The 24,956-nt window shown below is 39.9% G+C and overlaps 1 protein-coding gene across 4 annotated transcripts; it reads right to left on the bottom strand.

Annotated features, from left to right (window-relative positions):
* Window positions 1-3,552: 3,552 nt before the first annotated feature.
* Window positions 3,553-24,483, bottom strand: LOC130042720 (zinc finger protein OZF-like). 4 transcript variants are annotated; one of them, XM_056134888.1, is made up of 5 exons: window positions 24,398-24,483; window positions 23,857-23,928; window positions 21,957-22,083; window positions 14,624-14,719; window positions 3,553-5,032 (listed from the first exon to the last, which is right to left on the bottom strand). In XM_056134888.1, exons 2-5 carry the CDS (start codon window positions 23,869-23,871, stop codon window positions 3,624-3,626), a joined length of 1,647 nt encoding a protein of 548 aa, XP_055990863.1. In that variant the 5' UTR covers window positions 23,872-23,928; window positions 24,398-24,483; the 3' UTR covers window positions 3,553-3,623. The 4 variants fall into 4 exon arrangements, with proteins under 4 accessions (XP_055990863.1, XP_055990865.1, XP_055990864.1 ...); XM_056134890.1 differs by lacking the exon at window positions 23,857-23,928 and having other exon boundaries at window positions 24,398-24,433; XM_056134889.1 differs by lacking the exon at window positions 24,398-24,483 and having other exon boundaries at window positions 21,957-22,109; window positions 23,857-24,057.
* Window positions 24,484-24,956: the final 473 nt, after the last annotated feature.

The raw sequence follows: 24,956 nt of genomic DNA, 5'->3' as shown, positions 1-24,956 counted from the left end.
AATTGGTTGCAGCACATAAATCTTTACCAGTGGCAAGAAAATACAAATGATTTTGTTTTAAATGAGTATCTGCTAAGGACTTTGTAAAGTAGGGTGTCTAAAGCTAAAAAATGTTACCTGTTTTACTACTGGACTCCACAGTTGCTACAGCAGCCATTGATTGTGTAAGCAACTGAATATGACAATGCTCCAATAAAGTTCTATTAGCAACAGCTGTGATAGACCACAATTGACATTGAGATTTGTTTTTGTCATTTGTTCCAGCTCACTAATATTTTTTAAATTTGTTTCTCCTGTGATTTATTGAGAAATTTGTGTTAGAATCAGTTATTTGTGGACTTTCTAATATAAATTTCACTGAAATCACGCTAATGGAAATTTAGAGTTGAATTATAAAGTTTTTCTTGGCAAGGACAGTTGCCCTCATCTTGTCTTTCCATCAAACTTTTTTCTTTGGCGAAGGGGAGCCACATTCAGCTGCATTCCTTGGCTAATACACAAGCTACATGGAATCTTGGTTTGATAGCTAGATTTTGTTGGTAATGTTGAGAGTTAACTCTATGACAGGACATTTCACTTAAAATTATCTAATATTTGTAGCAATTTCTTGTGTCAGATGGGAATATTCTGATGAGGGCTTAGTATTGTATCCATACTCACTTTTCAACTCTCTCACATCACTGTTTTTACTTATAATTCATCACAAATACTGCAATACACTTTATCAGAACAATTCACAGTTTATCAGTCTACACTGGTAGTGGAGTTTGATTCATGGGCCTGTTTAACCAAACCTTGTTCTTAAACCTAGTGTCTAATATTAAGACAATTTTCACTGAGATCTTAGTGTAATCATGTTTTTCCATCAATGGGATGTCTAAGATTCCCTCCTCAGCCTTCATGAAATGTAATTGCCGTTTTGTTTTCAGACCTAATGGTATCTGATAAATCATTTGGCACCATGAAACATACTTGTTAACACTAACCATAGACTAAATAAAATTTCATTAGAAATAAGTCTCCAACATCATTATATTCATCCTAAACAGAGTAGAACATGAATAGTTCTTGTTTGAACATCCTAAGGCATGTTGGTGCTGATCAAATGAAGGTGAAGTTCCACAGATATAGTTTTAATTTCACAAAACACTGTATATTTTGAAAAATGTGCAACTGAAAATGGGGATGAAGAATCTACTCTTCATGTGCAACTCCTATGAAACACCTTATCATATGTTGTCCCTAAAATACACATAGAGCAAAGATACACCTATAAAAATATTTGTGTAACTACATCCTGAATGCAATTCTATGCATTTCAAAAGAATAGATTTGTCACCTTCTCACACATCATTCTCAAAGGTACACTTTTAAACCAAGATTCAAGTACACAGGGCTGCTTTTTCCCGGAAACTACCCTACAGAAAAGACCACTAGCAAGGATAGAGTAGATAGAATCTTTTTGGTCTGATTCCTGACGACTTCAATCCAATCATCATACTTCTCAGAGGATTCACTGAAATCAGATTTCATCCTTGCACAACACTCCAAATGGTACTGAGCAGACAGCTGAACGTCCCTTCACAATGCTCTCAAGATGGCAGCATTCAGCATTCTACACGGACATAGTGGTGAGATGGGACTTCGGGATTGACCATGTAAGTCACAAGTTTTGGGGGGCACTTAAGAACAGAAGTTGAAAAGTGGAAAAAAAATTCTAGTTAGTCTCCCCAGAAACAACGCCTATCTTCCAGTAGTAACTGTAAATAGTGGTTCTTGACAAGTTGAAATGAGTGGTCATATTGAGAACCTAAAAAAATTAATCTTCATTCTTGAAATATGGAGTGGAATAAAAAAATTTGATTGTATCTCATTCAGCCAATGAACTCCCTGCAATGATCTTGTGAAATATAGGAATTAATTTTAAAATAAGAAATTGAAGATTGTGTTCAAACGGGGGAAGATAAGGATTTTAAATCCAGCAGTAAGCGTTTTTGTTGTTTCTGTGCCACACCTGGCAGTGCTTAGGGGATACTCCCAGTACCATGCTTGGAGTACCATGCAGTGCTTGGGATTGAACTCCCTCATGCAGAGCATATGCTCTTGACTGTGCCCTTCTTCCTGACCCGAGACATGTCACTGATCAAGTGGATTCTCAGCAGACTAGTGAAACTATCATTACCCTGATGTGTTAAAAATGTCTATTATTAGCTTATTAGCTTTTAAATCTACCTTGTCTTGCCTGCAGTCCACCTGGGTTCAATCCCTGGCAGCCCATATGATATCCTTCAAGCACTGTCAGGAGTGATTCCTGAATGTAGAGCCAAGAATAATGGCCTCAGCAAATCCTGCAGTATTTCCTTAGCTCTGACTAGTGAATATTTTTACCTACTTTCTTTATCTTGATAGTTTCCCCTACTTGCCTCCTCACATTCTCAAGGGTCTGATTCCAAGGTAGAAAAAAAATGACATTTATAGTTATACATGGTAAGTTTTCTGATGTGGTTAACAAGACATTAGATCTATTAAGATTTGAGTTCTTCCACATAAATTACACATATGCTTTATTCCCTGTTTTGATACTAGGATTTGGTAGAAATCTCAATATTTATTACATTTATAAATTTTCTTCTGTGTTATGAAGGTCATCAGAATATGCCACCCCAAATTAGGGCACTCTGGCATTAAGGATTTAGACTTAAAATTTCAACAGAAGACAATAAAAGCCTCTGTCGCTCTTCCTCTACCTGCCTAATGGCATGGTGTTTACCCTGTGACATACCCAATAATCACCCCATTGGAGGAAGAGACAAGGCTTTTCATTAGAAATGACACCAATTCTATGAGGTTCCTTTTCAGAAGCTTTGCGATTTTGGGGTACATTTTAAATTACAGTTTTAAATTGAATTTTAAGAGAACCGAAGCACTGTGCATGATAAGAGAATGCATCAATACTATAGGGTTCTACACTTTATTGGTAAAATGTGATACTTCACGGTCACGGTCATGGTCCTCCCATTGTTCATCGATTTGCTCGAGCGTGCCCAGTAACGTCTCCATCACGAGACTTGTTGTTACTGTGTTTGGCATATCAAGTACGTCACGGGTAGCTTGCCAGGCTCTGCCGTGCGGGTGAGATACTCTCGGTAGCTTGCTGGGCTCTCCCAGAGGGGCGGAGGAATCGAACTCGGGTCGGCCATGTTGGCTGCGTGCAAGGTAAACGCCCTACCGCTGTGCTATAAATGTTGCTTTGTTAAAAAAAGAAATGGCACCAACTTAGAGCTTTACAAATATTAATAATTTATCACTGACTTCATGAGTACTCATCTTGTCATAAAATCTCTAAAATTCAAAACTCCTTATTGTTTACTATTAATTCTCTACAAATATACTGCCCTTTTGGAAAAATAGTATAAATATCCAATATCTAAACATCTCTTTGAGGCTTTTGTTTTTGGAAGACCCCTTCATAATAGTGATGCAAGCCCTATCACAGTATTAATGTTTGGCTTTTCAGGGTTTAGCTAATAAACATATTATAGACAACAAACAAAAAACCCACTTGTTTATTTCATAGGTTTCCATAACTGAAAATTTCCCCACATTAATAGGGTATGTATACTTCATACATTTTCTGCCATTTCTAGAGGAGAGAATAGTTGATGAATGCCAAATTCACATTCAATGCATTTATTGTGCTTATTCTCTGAGTGAGTTTTCTGATGCTTTCCAAGTCTTTTCTTTCGACTAAAAGTTTTACCACACTCAGTACATATATGGGTACTTTCCACTGTGTGAATTCTCTGATGAGTTCTCAAGTATGGTAGGTAGATAAACGCATGACTACGTTCATTATATTCATAGGGTCTCTCACCTTTGTGAATTCTCTGATGTATTCCAAGGTTTGATTTTTGGCTGAACATTTTCCCACATTCATCACATTTATAGGGCTTCTCTCCTGTGTGACTTCTCTGATGTATTCCAAGGATTGATTTCCGTGTGAAAGTTTTTCCACATTCATTACATTCATAGAGATTCTCCCCTGTGTGAAATCTCTGATGCATTCTAAGGTAGGACATGGATGTAAAAGCCATCTCACACTCATTACATTCATAAGGTCTCTCCCCTGTGTGAATTCTCTGATGTATGTTAAAGTTTGACTTTTGCCTGAAAGTTTTCCCACATTCATCACATTTATAGGGTTTCTCCTCTGCATGAGTTGTCTGATGTGTTACAATGCTCGATTTACGGCTGAAAGTTTTACCACATTTATTACACCCATAGGGTTTCTCCCCTGTGTGAATTCTCTGATGATCCGTAAGGTTTAATTTCTCTCTGAAAGTTTTCCCACATTCATCACATTTATAGGGCTTCTCTCTTCTGTGAATTCTCTGATGACTTCCAAGACCTGACTTCTGGCTGAAGGCTTTGCCACATTCATTACATTTGTATGGTTTCTCCCCAGTGTGAATTCTCTGATGAATTCTCAGATTTGACTTCAGGCTAAAGGTTTTGCCACATTCATTACACTCATATGGTTTCTCCCCAGTGTGAATTCTCTGATGAGTTCCAAGGCTTGACTTGTGGCTGAAAGTTTTACCACATTCAATACATTCATAAGGTTTTTCCCCTGTGTGTATTCTCTGATGAACACTAAGGCATGACTTTCTAGTGAAGGCTTTTTGACATTCACTACATTTATAATATTTTCTTCTTTTGTGAGTTCTCTGATGCACAGTAAAGGCTGACTGAGAAAGGAAAGTTTCCCTAGAGGAGACATCTTGATCAGAAGATGGCTTTAGTATGTGAGTTGTCTTTTGTATGGTCATGGCTAAACAGTGGTACAGGGTGTTTCCACCCTCAAGAGATTTCACTCCGGTGTGAGTTCTTGGGAACTGCTGAAAATGTATGTCTTGATTAAAAGTTTCACTTCCTGTTTCAATTCTCTGAAGTTCAGTAACTTCACTGAAATTGCCCCCAATTTTATTACATTCTTTTTTAAATTCAGGGTGGCTCTTTTCCACATGAATACCTGAAGAGACAGTAAGGGTAGATTTATTACACAGGTAATTTCTTTTAAAAAAATTTTATTTTTTTAATTGAGGTTCTTTTTTAATTTTGGGGGTCATAATTTGCAGGATAAGTTCAGGACTTATTCCTGGCTCTTTTCTCAGGGATCAATCCTGGTTAGTCTTGAGGGACCATATGTGGTGCCACCAACTGAACCTGGGTTAGCCTCATGCAAAGCAAGTATCCTACCCACTGTATTTTCACTCTGGCCCTTAACTGAGATTCTATGGCTTACCCTTAACTAAGATTTAAGATTTTATGGCTTACAATACTACTAATGATTTCTTAAACACATTATTCCAACACCACATCACTAGTATACTCATCTTCCTTCCTTCCAAGGACCCTAAGACCCCTCCCTCTCATTCCCTACCCCACAAACTCACTTCCAAACAAATTTTCAAAATTTCTACTGACATTTTTACAACCACAGAATTAATGAAAGCACCCTTATATGGAAAATATTACCATGCTATAGTAAAATGACTAAGTATAAAAAATAACTGATGTGCAGTAAACTTAAAAAAAATCCCCAAAAAACAGAGCCCCCATTCTGTGAAAGGTCCAGGGCTCCACCCATTCACACTTAACTTCTGCCACTGCCAGAGAAATAGCCCAGCTTCAGGAATGATCTCAGAGATACACTGGAAGCTGTGTTACTCCAGGAAGGCCTGGCTACCACTGGCCAAGATTTTTAAACCCGAGGCAGAATGGGGGCAAACCTGCCCTGCCGAAGGTCCAACACTCCACCCACCCATATCCAGTTCCTTCCATGGCCAGAAGTCCCAGCTTCAGGACTGATCTCAGAGAGGACAGTGAGAAATCTGCACTTGCTCAGTCCAGCTGCAAAGCCCCTGAAGTGTTCAGCCACATGTGGCCAAGCAACCACTCCAAACTTCACAGAGCTGACAGCACAGGAAAGACAAGAGAATTAGATGGGAAAACTGAGTAGAAGCCCACTAAGCTCGATGAGTGAAAACTGTAACACAGAAGGTCCAATATATACCTAATAGTTCAGTAAATCCCCAAGTCATGACTTTAGCAACACCGTTATGAGATGTTGTTGTAATAAACAATATGAAGTAAGTTAGTGTCTGCCAAGAAAGTTGGATACTAGGAACACTGGTAGAGGTGGTGGGACTGCTGTTGGAATACTGAATACCTAAAACAACTGTATTGTGAACAGTGTAAACCATGGTGCTTAAATAAAGTTAAAAAAAATAAGACCACTGATTTTAGTAAAAGGACTTTTGCTCAGCCCCAGTTTTTTCATTTTCAGTATTGAAATGAGTTTCATTAAATTTATTTCTGTTAGTTATGTGGAGCCATTGGGGAGGGATGCAAGTATGTAGGCAGGTCAGATCCAAGTACCTAGTCACAAAGTAATATCTACAGTGCTTTTTGCATGAAAGAAAAATGTGCTCAGAAATTTCTGAGCTAAGGAATAGTCATTTAGCTAATAAAAAACAATAAAGGGGTTCAGCATTAGAATACCAAAAACTGGGAGAATAAATCAGTTTGCTGAAGGATAAGGGAAATAAATTAAAAAAAGAATTAAAAGTGAAAATATATGAAATGGGAGAGCAGTACAAAAAAATAAAACATTCACATCATAGGGCTTACAGAAAGAGGGATGCAAGAAAAGCAAAGAACTAGTGTGAAATTATAGCTTGTCCCCAGTATGAAGATGGAGACATTCAAATACAGGAAGCCCAGCATTAAAAACAAAAAACCTGAACCAAAACACTTAAATGGTAAATGCCAAAGATAGATTTTTAAAAGCAGAAGAATAAAGCAAAGACTCATGTTAAATAGAATAATAAAACTAAATGGTATATGATATTTCTAAGTAAAAAAGCCATCCAAGCAAGGATAGTAAACAGGTAACAATCCTATCTGTTAGTCTGAAGAACTGATAAAAAGATTTTTATACAAATAAGAGCTAAAAGATTTAAATCCACTGGACCAGCTCTGTAAGAACTTGTAAATGGTCTTCTACAAAAGGCAAAGTTACCCTATGTAAGTGGCAAGAAAACTAAAAACATGAAATGTGGAAAAGAAGGAGTAATAATGGGACATGTCGTAATAAACTTAGTTACTTGTTTGTTTAAAACTTAGGAATATATACTTAACATTTCAAATGCAAATTTCCTGACAATCTCAAATCATTATATACATAGAAAACATGAAAGTTAAATGGAAATTGATCATCACACAGCAAGCAGGTATCAACAGAAAGGGGGTAACAAAAAGAGGCCAACAAGACAAAGATACAAACCAGTATCCACATACATAAAATATACTTTTAAGTAATTTTATGATTTTTTTTTGCTTTTTTGGGTCATACCCAGCGATGCACAGGGGTTACTCTTGGCTCTGCACTCAGACTCAGGAAATACTCCTGGCCAGTACTCAGGGGACCATATGGGATGCTGGGAATCGAACCTGGGTCGGCAGCGTGCAAGGCAAACGCCCTACCCGCTGTGATACCATTCCTGCCCCAGTAATTTTATGATTTTACTAAACATTAGTGGCACAAAATTATCAATCAAAAGGCAGAGAGTAGTCAGACAGATCAGAAAACAAAAATCCAAGCATGTGCTACTTTTAAGAGAGACACTTGAGCTTCTAACATAAACACAGACTCAAAGTAAAATTTCTGGAAAAAAAATCTGGGTGCCACATTTTTATCAGAGAAAATACAGAAACTAAAAAGGAATGAAACCTATGAATTTACAGTATATAATAATAAAGAATTCAACATAAAAAGATTTATAACATGTTAAGATCTATGCAGCAAATGAAGGAGTTTCATAAAGTATAAATAGCAGCTTTTAAAGAGTGAGCTCAACCAACAGTAGCAGAAAACTTAGAAAAATATTTTTATTGAATCACTGTGAGATACACAGTTTCAAAACTGTTCATGACTGAGTTTCATAGTGTTCCAACACCCATCACCTTACCAGTAGAAAACTGTAATATAACAATCCCACAAAACAAAATAAATGAATCAGCTTTAAATAATCATCTAGAAAAATACATTAAATACACACTTATAGGGATATCGATCAACAGAAAGTCAACTACACATTTTTCTCCAATGAACATGGAAAATGCTCCATAGCAGACCATATGCTGGGATACAAAACTAATGTCAATAAAGCCATGAACATTGAAATTGAAAAGAAAGTATCTTTTCAGACGAGAATGCTATAAGGGCAGAAATGAATAATAAAAAACTTCTAAGAGTCCTATAGAATCTATAAAGAAAGCTGGAGGAAAAAAAATCTGGAGATAAAACATATATGGAAAATGATTGGGTCAAAGAGAGAAAAAAATGAGAGCCAGAGATGTTTTTCCAAAAGAATAGAGATATTTAGCTAGATTCACAAAGGAAAAAAATAAGACTGTACTAATAAATTATACTGAAATGAAAAGAAAGAAGTTACAGGGGCTAGAGTGACAGCAAAGCAGGTAGGGCATTTGCCTTGCATGCAGCCGACCCGGGTTTGATTCCCAGCATCCCATATAGTCCCCTGAGCACCGCCAGGAGTAATTCCTGAGTGCAGAGCCAGGAGTAACCCCTGTGCATCACTGGGTGTGACCCGAAAAGAAAAAAAAAAGAAAGAAGTTACAAAAGATAACAGAAATATGAAAGATTATAAAGGTAAAGGTAAAGGCCCTCCCGTTGATCGTCGATTTGCTCGAGCGGGCCCAGTAACGTCTCCATTGGAGTAAAGATCTATTATGAACAACTTAATGCCACGAAATTGGAGAATCTAGAAGAAATAAAGGTAAAGGTAAGGTAAAGGACCTCCCGTTGATCGTCGATTTGCTCGAGCGGGCCCAGTAACGTCTCCATTGGAGACTTTGTTGTTTGCTGTGTCTGGCATATCGAATACTCTCGGTAGCTTGCCGGGCTCTCCGAGAGAAATAAAACATTTTCAAAATCCTCCAATCTCCTGAAAATGAATTAGGAGGAAACAGAAACCTGAATAGACAAATAACGTACAGAAATTCAAACTATACTCAAACTTTCCTCCCAAACAAATCCTGTTCTGCTAGTGTTCTTCAAAATCTTTAAGAAGGTCCCATGCGCTACCTAATCTTGTCAAGTTTTTTTTTTTTCAGTAAAATGAGAAATAGACATTCATTTCAACAGTTTCTGTTAGGCCAACACTACACACCCAAAGCTGACAGAGGCAGCCCTATCAATAAAATAGAAAGCCACAAACCAATGTGCTTCAACAAAATGTTAGTGAACCAAAATCAACAACATATTAAAAGAATTATACACCACGACCAAGTGGGATTTATCCCAAGGATAGTTCCATATATGTAAATAAATGTGACATCACATTAACAACAACAGCAACAAAAAGCTGACCACATCAACAGATGCAGAGAAAGTCTTTGACAAGATTCAGCAACAATTCATAATAAAAACTTTCAACAAAATGGGGATAGGAGGACCTTAGTTGTTAATATAGTAAAGGTAATTTTAACAAATCCACAGTTAATGTTCCAGTTAATGGTGGGAACCGCAAATGCTTGCACTAAAATTAAGCACATGATGAGGAGATCTATTCTTTCTATTATTATTCAATATGGTATTATTCGCATCCAAGGCATAGTAAGGACATAGGTGTAGGGTAGGGAAAGAAAACTGAACTATTATAATTTTCAGATGATATTACATGACATTAGAGAAAACCAGATTCCACCAAATAACTATTTAAATTCTATTTAAATTTTAAAATATATTTTCTATCAAAGCATGTTTCAACACCCATCCCTAAACCAGTGTACATTTCCCACCACCAAAGTCCTCAGCATCCCTCCTGCCACACCCTCCCTGCCTCTCTCTCTCTCTGTCTCTCTCTCTCCATCTTGCTCTCTCCTTCCCTCTAACCTCCCTTGTCATCCCGGCTTTTTATCCATTCTTTACAAGTTTGTTCAGAAAGTGGTGAAAAAAAAATTTCAGATTTCTATGTGACCAACATTACCTTAATTGCAAAACCTGAGAGACATATTAAAAGAGAAAACATCAGACCAAAACACCTGATGAAAATGAATGCAAAGCTCCTCAATAAAATGCATTAGGCATTGTGCATCAATACCAAGGATTTATCCCAGGGATGCAATATGGCTCAATATGTGTACAATAATTAAAGTAATACATATCAATAAAAATCAAAAGTCAGAGAGACAGTTAATGGTTCTTGTCTTGCATGCAGCTAATCGAGGTTCATCCCTGGCACTGTACTGTCCCTGTCCCCCTGGGCTCTCACAGGAAGTTCCCTGAGCACAGCATGGTATGGCCCAAAACCAATAGGAAGGACAAAAAGCAAATGATCCTTTTTGACTGAAAACTCTGGGTTCAATGGAACAGGGAATGGGGATTCCCTGCATATCCCCATTTCCGGCAACTCAGCAGTCACACCACTAAGTCACCGCTGGCTGGCACCAGATAATGTCAACACTGGCTACGATCCAGAGGTGCATGTCCTTCTCTCCCAGAAGAGAGCATATCATGACACATGCCATAAGCACAGCTGTAGGGCATTTGCCTTACAAGCGGCGAACATGGCTGACCCGAATTTGATTCCTCCGCCCCTCTTGGAGAGCCCGGCAAGCTACCGAGAGTATCTCGCTTGCACGGCAGAGCCTGGCAAGCTATCCGTGACGTGTTCAATGTACCAAACACAGTAACAACAAGTCACATGATGGAGACGTTACTGGGCCCGCTCAAGCAAATCAATGAACAACGGGAGGACCGTGACCGTGACCGTGATGCCATAACCATGACGCCAGACCCCCACGTGCTGTCTCATTAGGGGTACCCCAGACTGGGCTGGGGTGAGACCCCTCCCTGCCCCAAGAGACCCAGCCCCAGCAGCCGAAAACCTCCAGAATTCAACTGCTGCCTTGCTCATGGTTGCTCTCCACACTCTGAACCTATTCCCCAACTGAGCGGCCGCAAGTCATACCTCACACCACCCATACTTAAAGAATTCTGCACCACATCTGATGGGGTTTAAAGTAGGAAGCAACCATCTTAGAGGGAAGTATTTTTTTCTTTTACAGATATATAAGCACACAGGCTCAACCTTTAACAACATGTTAGCGATCTCTTATAGAAGGACTTAATGGCCCCTGGGTGAAATAGAACACTCTTCACACTTTTTCCTCTAAGGAAACTTTTTCAGAGCATTTTCAGTGGTTTTTCATAACAAACAATACAAATTAAATTTATTTCAGTTCTGCTTTGGGGCAGGGATTGCGATTCAGGGATGGAAACATCTGAAATATGGTGGTGGGAAGGTGTAATGTTGGTGGGGTTGGTGTTCAAATATTAAATGTAATCAAATATTGTGAACTATTTTATATATAAAAAAGGCAGATGATCATCTCCATAGATGCAGAGAAAGAATCTGACAAGATCGAACAGCCATTCATGATGAAAACTCTTAACTAAACAGAAATTGAAAGAATTTACCTCAATATTGTAAAGGTTATTTGCAACAAAAAGTCATCTTTAATGGGAAAAATGGAGAGCTTTTCATTTATGGGTAGGTAGAAGACAAGGGTGTCTACTGAATTTACCCCTACTGTTCAACACAGCATTGGGAGGCCTTCCTATAGCAAGCGGGCAAGAAAAATCAAAGGAATTGAGATTAGTAATCTAATGCTACTTTCTACTACTTAATATTCTATATAGAGTTCACTAAAAAAGTCACAAATAATAAATTTATATATAGCTTAGTTGCAACAGGCTGCAAAAACACATAGAAGTCTGTTGGAATCTTACATGCTATCCATGATGTAAAAGAGAAAAGCTTTTTTAAAAAGTCCCATTTATGACGGTGTCAAAGAAACTAAAATATCTGGAAATCAATTTAACAAAGGAGGTGAAAGACATTTAGTTAAAATTATAAATTTGGAAAGAAATAAAAGGGGACACAAGGAAATTGAAACATATTTTGGGTTCATGGATTAACATCCATGAAAATCAACAGCATTAAAATGGCCATCTTACCTATTACTCAGATTGATTTACAGGAGTAATGCGGTTCCATCAAAACTTCCAGGGAAGGGGCTGGAGTGACAGTACAGTGGGTAGAGAACTTGTCTTGCATATGGTCAACCCAGAATTGTTACACGGGATCCCCTGACCACTGCCAGGAGCAATTCCTGAGCACAGAGCCAGGAATAAGACCCCAAGTATCACTAGGTATGCCCCTGAAACCAAAACCAAGAAAAAATAAACAAAACAAAAAACCCCAAACAAACAAAAACCCAGACCAACCCAAACACAAAAACCACCCAAAATTCCCAGGAAATGTTTTAAGGACACAGAACAAATACTTGTAAAATTTGTGTGTTTAAACCACAGAACTTCCAATGCACCAAAGCAACCCTAAGAAATAGGAAACCTAGAGGAACTGCATTCCTAGACCTTATTCTTTACTACAGTAAATTAAATTTGCATGGTATAAATACAAAGTCAGATCTTCATCAATGGAATAGAACTTAAAGTCTGGAGATAAACGCTTCAATGTATGGGCAGTTTATTTACAACAAAGGGACTAGATACAGGAAATAGAACAAGGAGAGTCTTTCCCCAAAAATGAAGCTGGGAAAACTGGGTAGCTACAAACCAAATGAAAAAGACCCCTACCTCACACTATTCACAAAGGTTAATTACAAGTGGATTTAAGGCTTAAATATTAAGCCTGTTCCTTCTTCTTCATTCTTTTTGAGGGGTGCGGAACCAGACCATACGCAGGGCTTACTCCTGGCTGAGCTTAGGGATTATTCCTGTCTGGCTCCTAAGACAATTAGGGGGTACTAGGATAAAACCTGGGTCGGCTGCATATAGAGCAAACACATTACCAGTTGTACTATCACTCTGGCCCCTCAAACCTGTTTCAATAAAATATACTCAGAAAAATACAGGCAGGACCCACCAATATACTGACCTCAGAGCAGTCTTCAGTGATATTAGCCCCATTGGCAAAGAAAACAAAAGAAAAACAAATCGTACTATATCAAATCAAAAAGCTTTTGCACTGTGAAAGGAAACTAAGATGTTCCAATGTTTGGGAGAAAACATTCAAACATAAACAGCTAATATCTAAAACATACAAAGCACTCTCAAAACTCAATTTAAGAGAATCCCATTTAAAATGTTGGGAGATCAACAGTTCTTTAAAGATGACTTAAAAATGACTAAGGGGAATATGAAAAAAGTGCTCATTTTCACTGAATATGACTGAAATGCAACTCAAAATGACAATGAAGTTATCACCTCACACCAGTGAAAACCAGAGGCAGAAAAAGAAGTGTTACCACTGGTGGGAATGTTGCTTACTTCAAGCCTCTTTGAAAAATGGAGACATCTTGAAATGAGTCAAAAAGAGAGGGACAGACATAGAATATATGGAATCTGTGGAATATAAAGTAACAGAATGGGAGACTAACATCCAACAATAGTTGAGATAAGTACCAGGAGGTTTGCTCCATGGCTTGGAAGCTGGCAGCACATGCTAGGGGAAAAGGCAGCTTAGATAGAGAAGGGAAGACTAAGTAAAGAGAACAGCACACTCAGGATGGGAGATGCGTGCTGAAAGTAGACTACAGACAAAACATGATGCCCACACAATACCTCTATTGCAAGCCACAACACCCTAAAGAAAAGAGAGAGAAAAAGGGAATGCCCTGCCACAGAGGTGGGGCAGTGGGGGGCATGGAGTGGCGAGGACGGGAGGGTTACTGGGATCATCGGTGGGAGAGAATGGGCACTGGTGGAGGGATGGATACTCGATCATTGTATAACTGAAACCCAAGCATGAGAGTTTGTAAGTCTACAACTGTACCCCATAGTGTTTCACTAATAGAAATTAAATTTAAAAAAAAAAAAGGAAAGAAAAGGAAAAATGGAGACATCTCTAAAGATGGTGGTGGCCAGGGGCTATTCCTGATATGAGCTCACAAGTGACCCCTGGCTGTGCTCAGAGGACAGTGTGTGATGCTAGGAATGGAGCCAAGGGGACTGCATGCCTGTGCTGTCTCCTCTGGCCACAGGTTCTTTTATAATAGAATTTTGACGTGATATCATTTGACAATGTGGTGACTTCTGATTTTGCAGTGCTAAGATTTTTTTCTATTAACTGAGTGTTTTCCTAATAATGGTAATAGTTGTTTCTAATTTTATAATAATTACACTTACTTATACATTTTGCAACTCTTATTTTTCAGAGCTTAGTGATTTATAACGACACTGATCAAGTTACTATTCCATCTCCCTTTTCCCAGCATTAGCTTTCCTTTTTAAATGACTTTATAATCTTTTGTGGTAATAGTTGTCAAATTAACTTACTTGGCAGGTAGAAATAATATACCGCCGCTCAGTTTAAAAAATAAGAAAATGAAATTACATAGGATCTCAAATATTATAACCATGTTTTATTATATCTACTTATTTGTAAAGATGCTTCCTAAGGATGCCTATCATTGACCTCATTTTGGATTTAGCTTTCCAAACATTCACCTGGACAACTCCTGTTTAGAAATTCATCTTCCGATAACCATGGGTCTCTTCCATGTTCCAGGTTGAAGATCACTTCTGGTTTTATAAGGCAATATCCTGTAAATGGAAAGGTCATTTAGGACATGGGATCATGCATGAAATTTGATATCTGAATTTGGGGAAAAGTACAGCAACCCAAGAGACCTAGTAAAGATACTCAGTTTATCTTTCAGGTAGCACTGTAGCACGCTATAGCACTGTCTTCCAGTTCATCGATTTGCTTGAGCAGGCACCAGTAACGTCTCCATTGTGAGACTTATTGTTACTATTTTTGGCACTATTTTTACACCACAGGGAGCTTGCCAGGCTCTGTCGTGTGACAGCTTGCCAGGCTCTCTGAGAGGGGTGGATCTTTCAGGTGGAAAAAATATATATATATATAAATGTTCCAATCTTAAAATAAATCTCCTGAAATTCCTAAATCTCTAACTAAAACTAAATTAAACTCCAATAAAGATTCACATTTACTGTGGTATAAAAAGTCTAAAGTGTATTTCTAATTAGACACAAATCCTCCCACACTAAACATCTCAACATCTTCACTTTTTCAGTTCTACACTGGCATTTTAAGAATTTAATCACCAGTAATCATTTCTAGATTATATAAAAAACTCAAACCTCTGGTTTGACTGCTGGCACCACATATGGTTTACTGAGCAGAATCAGGAGAAGACCGTAAGCACTGCTGGGTGTGGCACAAAACTCCCAAACCAAAAACTAAGCAAAAAGCTTCAAAGAGAAAATACAAAAGAATGTTCCCAATTTGCCAATCTGTAAGTCTTGTGTTAAATATCTGAATGAGCTTTAAAAAATGTACATATATATACACACATGTATAATATATATATATACCTTTCCCTGTAAACCATCCTCCCAGACTTCTGCATGTGTTGATGCTGCACCATTCTTTCTTTTGATCCTGGTGTCAGGTGAGCAGTAGTCATAGTTTTCAAAGCAGGTGCCCAGCCATAGTGCCCCATTGAAGCCTTTGCCGGTGAATGACCAGCAGGAAGGAACTTTTCAGCAAGCAAGACGTTGGGACTCAATACTCTGCCAATAGCTGCAAGCACCCCAGAGGGAACTGGCCTGAAGGCCACTGATGCGTGGCTCCTCCCAGAGGTCAGACTAGCAGTGGGTGTGATTTTCCCAGCGGGATGTCTAGTTACTCTCCCGCTCCATATCCCATTAAGATCCACTGCCTCCTACAATAAACTCTGACCAGTGCAGCCTAGCTACTCTAACTACATTAAGCCAGGAGTCCATTAGGTCCTACTACAATCAACACTCCCCGCAAACCCACAAAAGTAGCGGTGAGCGCAAGAAACACCAGAACCCTAATCAATGAGCAGCAGTAAGTTGAGGTCAAAGAACCCATTACCTGAATCAGTGCAAGAAGCCCCACATAATTACACAGAAACACCAAACTGAAAAGGGGGTGGGGGAATATTCTTGACAGGGAAAGAAGAGACTGTCACCTACCAAGTTCCTCCAGAGTCCTCAATAATTGTGAAGCAGGTGATGCTGATAGTGTACTGCAAAGAATCACCTCCAGACTACCACAGGCATCATGGGGACAAAGCAGAGAACCCCCACCACAAGGACTGGATGAAGATAGGAGCCCTGAAGCCTCAACAAGAAATAGCCACCTACATAATCTCTCTGATAAAAGAGTACTGAGACGAAATGGTAAGGATGTTTAAAGAGCTCAAACAATGAATCAGACATCCAATAAAGCACAGAAGGATATGAGAGCAGAAGTAAGAAAATTACAAGCAGTAATATTATTAAGATTTTTGGTAGGTCAAAGGGAATCTCAATGGAAGCCCTCACCAGTAGAGTAACAGCAGATGAAGACAGAATCAGTGAGCTTGGGGATGCAGAAAACCTTCAGGCAATACTAGAAGATGCTGTTCAAAAATACTCAAAATGAATGGTACACAAGAGCACTTGAGGATAAATTCAAGAGGAACAACGTAAGTATGATTGGATTCCCAGAAGAATCCAATGAGGAAGTTACAGTCAAAGACATCATTGCTGGAAAGTTCCCAGAGCAGTAGGAAGCACAAAGAGTACCAGCTGAAAGAAACCCAAACAAACTTCCAAGACATATCTGATTCAGAATGATGAAAACCATAGAGATATAACATTGAAAGTAACACGATGAAAGGAAAGTCTACAAAAAGCATCCCTTAGATTTACAGATTTAATCAAACAAAACCCTCCAGGTCTGAGGTCAACAGTGGGACACAGTTAAAAAAAACCTTAATGAAACGAAGGCCTCACCAAGAATATTTTACCCATCCAGACTCATTCAGATTTGAAGGAATGATACATAAATTCACACATAAACAACAGTTCAGGAACTTCACAGACTCAAAATCAATTTTGAAAGAAAAACTGAAGGTGCTACTTTACAATGATCACCCATTCTTCCACCAGTGCACATTTTCCGCCATTAATGTCCCCAATTATTTCCCCCCGCCCATCCCAGCCCGTCCCCTGCCTCTATGACAATTTCCCACATACTCTCAACTTTTGGGCATTATGGTTTGCAATATAGATACTGAGAGGATATCACATTCATTCCTCTATCTACTTTGAGCACACATCTCCCATCCCAAACAATCGCTCCAAACACCATTGACTTAGTGATTCCTTCTCTATCCCAGCTGCCTTCTCCTCCTGCTCATAAGGCAGGCTTCCAACCATGGAACAATCTCCTGGCCCTTGTCTCTACTATCCTTGGTGTCAGTCTCATATTATGTTATTTTATATTCCACAAATGAGTGCAGTCATTCTATGACTGTCTCTCTCTGATTCATTTCACTAGCATAATACGCTCCATGACCTTCACTTGTATAAGCAAATTTAATGACTTCATCTTTTCTAACAGCTGCACAGTGTTCCACTGTGTAGATGTACCAAAGTTTCTTTAACCAGTCGTCTGTTCTCAGAAACTTAGGCAAGATAAACCACATAAACATAACAAACTTATACAGAAAGAAGACACAAAGACACATGACAATAATCTTTCCCAATGATAATGGCCTAAATATACCAATTAAGAGACAAAGTGGCAAAATAAGATTAAAAACTGAATCCAATATTTTGCTGCCTACAAAAACACATTTGAATAGTCAGATCAAACAGAGACTCAAAGCTAAAGGTTGGAAAATAATTCTGCAAGCAGACAACTCCCCCACAATGGTTGGGGTGGTCGTACTAGTATCAGGTGACATTGACTTCAGGCTGAAAAAAGTTAGAAGATAATTTCCTAAGAATTAAATGATATATACATCAGGAAGAACTCACAATCCTAAACATATGCACCAAATGAGGGACCAACAAAATACATAAAACACTGCTAATAGACTTCAAGGAGGACACTGATAGCAACACAACAGTAACTGGAGATGTCTATACCATTTTGTCACTTCTTAATAGAATGAGACTAAAACTCAGCAGAGAAATACTGGCTTTGAAGTAGGAAATGGAAGAGAGCAAGCTAGTAGATATTTACAGGGCTTTTCATTCCCAAAAGCCGAATACATTCTTCTCTAATGCACACAGGACATTCTCCGTGACCACATACTGGGCCACAAGACGCAGCTTCATAAAATCAAGAGGATGGAAATAGTGTCAATGATCTTTTAAGATCATGATGCACTGAAAATAGAATTTAATCACACACAGAAGTGACAATCAAACACCTGGCAATTAACAGGTCACTTGCTGAGCAAGTGGGTTCAGACAGAAAACCAGAAGATTCATGGAGCAAACAAAAATGAGAACACAAGCTACAAGTACTTGTGTGATACAAAAAAGAGCTGGTTCTTTGAAAAAATAAACAAGATCAATAAACCACCAGAAAGACTCACAAACAGAGAACCCTGATAGCCCGAATCAGAAAAGAAAGAGGGATATCACAATAGAAATCACAAAAAATTCAAAGGATCATCAGAGATAACTTTGAGTATTTTTTATGCCACAAAATAAGAGTACCTAGAAATGGATAAATTCTTGGATTCCAAAAACTTCCCAAGGCTGAACAAGATCTGTAACACCTGAATAGATCTATCACTATCAAGGAAATTGAAATTCTCCCTGCCCCCTCCCCCACAAAAGGCCAAGCCCAGATCAATTCACTTCTGAATTCGTTAATACCTTCATTTATTTATATATTTACTCCTGGCTCATGCACTCAGGAGACCAAAAGGGATACTGGGAATTGAACCTGGGTAAGCTGCGTGCAAGGCAAAGGCACTACCCGCTGTGCTATTGCTACCGGCCCCTCTTTCATACCTTTAAAGAAGACCTAATGCCAATCCCTCCCTCCGCCCCTTTTTAAAATTTTTATTAGTGAGATACCATGAGGTACAGTTGTAGACTTACAAATTTTTGTGCTTGGGTTTCAATTATACAATGATCAAATACCCATCCCTTTTGAACTTTTCCAGGAAAGCAAAGGAACAAACACTCCCAAACAGTTTCTATGAGGCAAACATCACCCTGATACCCAAATCAGAGACACCACAAAAAAAGTACTGTAGCACTGTCCTCCCATTGTTCATCTATTTGCTCGAGCGGGCATCTGTAGCATCTCACAACAAAGTGTGAGACTTGTTACTGTTTTTGGCATATTGAATACGTTACGGGTAGCTTGCCAGGTTTTGCCGTGCGGGCATGATACTCTTGGTAGCTTGCCAGGCTCTCCAAGAGCGGCGGAAGAATTGAACCCGGGTTGGCCATGTTGATCATGCAAGGCAAAGGCCTTATCCGCTGTGCTATCGCTCCAGCCCAGTAGTGGAGCCTGTGGCTTAATTTGACTCAACATGGGAAACCTCACCCGGCCCGGACACAGACAGGATTGACAGATTGATAGCTCTTTCTCGATTCTGTGGGTGGTGGTGCATGGCCATTCTTAGTTGGTGGAGTGATTTGTCTGGTGAAATCCGATAACGAAGGAGATTCTGGCATGCTAATGTGTACCCACAGTGAAGGAAATTTTCTTTACCACAAGAATGGGTACCAGGTACCAGCAGCAAGCCATTAACGGAACACATAGCTTGAAGAAACCCCAACATACCTTCTCCCTATCATATTGATTACTTTCAAGACTTGTGCCTTGAACTCCAAATTACAGGCTAGGACAACACTGCTTCTTTTTTTTTTTTTTTTTTTTTTTTGCTTTTTGGGCCACACCCAGCGATGCTCAGGGGTCACTCCTGGCTCATGCACTCAGGAATTGCTCCTGGCGGCGCTCGGGGGACCATATGGGACGCTGGGAATCGAACCTGTGTTGGCCATGTTGTCTGCGTGCAAGGCAAACGCCCTACCCGCTGTGCTATTGCTCCAGCCCCAACACTGCTTCTTTATCAACACAGCAGTGACCGAATAAGGGAAACTAAAGATCTAATTTGCTACTTTGGAAGATCTACATCAGATTGCTTGTCCAAAAACCTATGCTCCAGATTTTAGGATCTGCTATAAAAAATACTAACATTTTAAAATAAATTATTTATTTTATACAAATATTACAAACAACTTTCAATGACTTCACAATACACAACAGCAAACATTACTAATGAATAATAATCACAAGTTCAATCTTTAAAAAACTTAAGGTTAAAAAGCTTTAAAAAGAGACTTAAGAACTCTCTGTGGGTTCTTAAGCTCAGGGGTCTGGATTCTAATACTCCCAAATTAACAAATGATATACAGAGACCTGCTCTTCATGAGACAGATTATTCACATGAAGAGAATAATTATTATTATTGAGAAGAATAAATATTATTGAGAAGACTGTTCATAAAGCTTCCCACCTTACATAAACACCTGAAGAACAGTGCTCAGGGAATTCATTGTATAAAGAAGACAGTAATGGCTGTAGTAGAGGTGATTTTGATGAATATATAGCCCCTTTTTGTGCATTTTAGTCCTTTATAGGATAGCTTACTTAAAATTTGCAGGCTGACTTCAAATTTGTTTATATGCACAATTTAATTAATCATATTAATAGCCATATTAATAGGACCTCCAGAGCCAGCCGCGGCCATGCTGGGACCACTCTCCACACATCCGGGCGGGCCTCATGCATGAAAGAACTGGCAGAGGAAACCAGGCATGCAGGTCCTGGGGCTGAGGTCTCCAAGCCTACTCAGATTGGGACTGGGCCTTCTCCACCCAGACCCCCCATCTTCCAATAGGTAGGTATCACACCCACCAGCTGCTGCCAGCACCAGGTTGGTCCCATCAACGGCCAAGATGCAGAGACTATAAAACCCAGCTCCTGGAAGTGTGCGGCTGCATTTGCGGCCGTGCGACATCTTATTATCTTATTTTTCCATTGGAGAACCTGGCAGGCTACCAAAAGTATCCTGCCCGCACGGCAGAGTCTGGCAAACTTCCCATGTTGTACTCAATATGCCAAATACCAGTAACAATGATGGATCTCATTCTTCTAATCCTGAAAAAGCATTAAAATGACTCTTTTAAAAATCTCAGGGCTAAGAAGAAGAAGACGTTACTGGTGCCTGCTCGAGGAAATCAACAAACAACAGGATGATCGTGATCGTGACTGCCAATTTAGACGGCTGGGATAAAGTACCAGATGAAGCTTATGATTTGCTTGACAAACTTTTGGATCTAAATCCAGCTTCAAGAATAACAGCAAAACAAGCTTTGTCACATGACCAAGGAAGATTTATCCTGGGGATGGAAGGATGGTTTACACTACCAAGTCAATCAACATAATAACCATATCAATAAGAGAGAGAAGGTGGGAGGAGGGAGAAAGGGAGCTAGGGAGAAGGGAAGTGCCTGCAACAGAGGCAACCTGGAGGAGGGGGGCGTGGCAGGAAGAAAACTGGGGACCCTGGTGGTAAGAGATTATACACTGCTGAAGGGACAGGTGTTGGAAAACTATATACAGACTGAAACCAAACCATGTACAGCTTTGTAACTATATCTCATAGTGATTCAATATAAAAGATAAATTAAAAACCCAAAACCAATGCAGTAGAAACTGGATTAGTGGTTGGTTGATAGATTATTGAGGGCACAGGGGTGGGAGCTGAGAACAGGAATGATTGCAAACAGTTACATGGAAACATCTGGAGTGAGAGAATCATTACATGCCATTACATCAACAACACACCTATCTTTACCTACAAACATTTCTTAAATTCCCCAAATTATACAGTAAAAATTAATATTTTCTGTTGAATAAGTAATTTATAAATTGCCAAAGGAGGAAATTATGTGCGTTCCAGAGTCACCTGGTCAGTATGCTTACCCATGGAAATGAGGTGGCTGTAGTTTTCCAGCATCACTTCTCTGTACAGCATCCTCTGAGCAGGACCGAGGTACCGCCACTCATCCTGGCTGAACTCCACAGTCACATCCTTGAATGACACCGAGACCTGGAACAATACATTTTCTCTTCAGTCTTAAGGTTCAGAAACAAAGAACGTAACTTTGCAAATTTATTTTATTTCATGTTTCCTACTACTGAAAAGCTAAAGAATTATACAAGCCCTACTGTGTTTGTATGCATTTGTAAATCAATATAGAGAGAGCCAGTTAACGACTAATGATAAAGTTGGATGCACACCATTATAGTCCTTCTACAAAGGCTTCCTATCTCTATTACCCATGACACAGTCCTCTAGGGTAAACACCCACATCTGGAGTTAGATGCTAAATAGGAACCAAAGAAGTAAAACCTGGAGATATACAGTAAAAATTAATATGAACCAGGATCACATTTGTCTTTCGGAAGCAATGATTTAGAAGAGAAATAGAGAAACAAGAGACTGATCTAAGGAGATTTAATGACAGGGGTTACTCCAGACTCATGCACTCAGAAATTACTCCTTGTGGTGCTCGGGGAACCATATAGGATGCTGGGAATCAAACCCAGGTCGGCCACATGCAAGGCAAACGCCCTCCCCACTGTGCTCTCGCTCCAGTCTAAATTTTGGTTTTTATTTTGGTACAGCTGTATAAAGAAACTGCATAAACAACTGATAATGAGAAAAGGAAAAGACTTGTATATTCTTATTCTTATTATCTTGGATCTAGGTTCGTAGAAGAGCTCCCTAAACCTTGTAAGATCCTGTGGTAAGAGCATGAGGAGAACCTTGCCTAATGAGGGGATCATGGATAAGCCCTGGATGAAGGGTGGTGAACAGAAAGAACAGAAGGTCAGAATTTTTATCTACCGCTCTAGAAAGGAAGAGCAGATGGAAATAAGAGTAACTGATTGATCAACTGATGATGACACCTCCATAAAAATCCCAAGAATGGGATTTTTTTCAGGCTGGCGATGTGCTTACCTGTTAGTGGGGTGATACCCTGCAGTTCAATGAGTATAGAAGGTTCACCACTCTCCAGACCTCACTGACTATCTCTTCCTCTTGTTTATCTGCATCCTTTATCACATCCTTCAACCAATAAGTAAAAGTGTTTCCCTGAGTTTAATAAGCTAAGCAAAAACCCCACCTATAACCCCTCTCTCTCATCCTGGGAGAGGGGGTTAGTGAAACACCTGCTCTGTAACTGATTGGTTAGAGACACACAAGTGATAGCCTGAATTTATGGCTGTAATCTGAAATGGGGTGGGAAGCAGTCCTGTCAAACCAAATCCTGAACCTGTGGGATATGATGCAACTTCTTGATACAGACTGCAATTAGAGTTGAGTTAGATTGTAAGATTCTCAGCTGGTGTTATATATAATAGTTTGGTGGGTGAAAAAAAAATTCACGCTTGTGAGTATTCCATGTGAGTGGTAAAGAACAGAGGAGCAAGCAGAGGTTTTTCTAACTCAATCATGGAACTGAGATTAGAAGAAAAAGTAGGTAATGCTCATAGTGAGGAAGATGTACTTCTTTTGCATTCAATATACTTGTGGACATGCAGATGGATTTAAACGCTGGATGACTCTGGAGATAACTAAATACTTGAGTGAGATCTCAATACAATTTAAAGCACGTAAGTAAGCTGAACTTGAAACAACCTGCTAACTGGGAATACACTCATCAACAAAGATCATTTATAACATCAGACATACAAGCTAATGCTGAAACTATCTTCCAAAGATTACCTTTACTTTTATCTACCCATTTAATGTATGGATTCTTATAAACCTCAAAAATCCATACAATACAAAATGAGAAAGGAATAAAGGACTCACCTCAGAGGTGCTCATTCTATAGCTTTTGGGAGAATGGTGAGAACTTAGTTCCTTTGGAAGGCTGGAAGAACCCTGCAGAGGCAGAACCACTCACTGTGTCACACTGGGCTCAGGAATGGTAGAATGGTCGTGAGCACTAAACCGAGTGATCTGCAAGCACTAAGTACAAGCTTCATGCTTAAACTAATTTAGCTGATTTTTCTAAAAAGAAAAAGTTAAAAGAAACAAAACAACACATTAAAAAAAAATGATGGATAAAGCGATGTACTTTCACAGCAGGGGTCAGAGAGAGAACATGGTTTAGGGTGCTTCCTTGCACACAGCCAACTCCGGCTCAATTCCCAGAACTGCTGCGCACCACCAGGAGTGCCCCCAGAGCACAAGGCCAGGAGGAAGTCCTGAGCATCACTGGGCACGCTGTGCCCCTCCCGGACCTTCCCGTCCCGCGCCCAGGCGGCGGGCGGAAAGCCACCCAGGTGTCAGACGCACACGCCGCAGGCTCTTTTTTCACCGGCAACGCCACTTCTCCCCCGGTTATTACCGCTGCCCCCAGTAACGGGCTCCGGTCGGAACTCAAGTAAGTCCGCTAAGGGAGCCCACCCGCGCCCGCCTGCTGGCGCCGTCATCGCCGACGGCACAGGCTCACCCACGCCCCGAGTCCGCAAGCGGATGCAGGCGGCGGCCCGTGGCTCAGCCGGCCGGAAGTCCCGCCCACATCCGAGCGCCGGGCATTCTGCGAGTCCCTCCCCCAGGTAGCGGTCCATCCTTCACGTCGGTCCGCAAGGAACAGCGCGTTTAACATCAGTAAACGTCAACACCTGAAGCCGATCTTCAGGAACCGCATCATTCGCGCTGATGAGTGACTTTGTGCAACCCTCTCTACGCTGCTGTTTCCAGTGCAAGGCCGGGGCGAGGACCAGGACTGGTTGCGCGACGGCGCTGAAGCGCCGCTTCCCAGGGCTGCTCTGTAGGAAGAGACTACGTTTATGCGCACGGGAGACTACATTTCCCATAAGCCCCCAGCAAAAGACTACATTTCCCATAAGCCCCCAGCAAAAGACTACATTTCCCATAAGCCCCCCCAGCAAAAGACTACATTT

Source organism: Sorex fumeus, unplaced genomic scaffold, assembly GCF_029834395.1.
Source record: "Sorex fumeus unplaced genomic scaffold, SorFum_2.1 ptg000109l, whole genome shotgun sequence".
Taxonomy (NCBI): domain Eukaryota; kingdom Metazoa; phylum Chordata; class Mammalia; order Eulipotyphla; family Soricidae; genus Sorex; species Sorex fumeus.
Note: the sequence above shows the minus strand (reverse complement) of the source record. Positions and strands in the feature narration are given on the sequence as shown.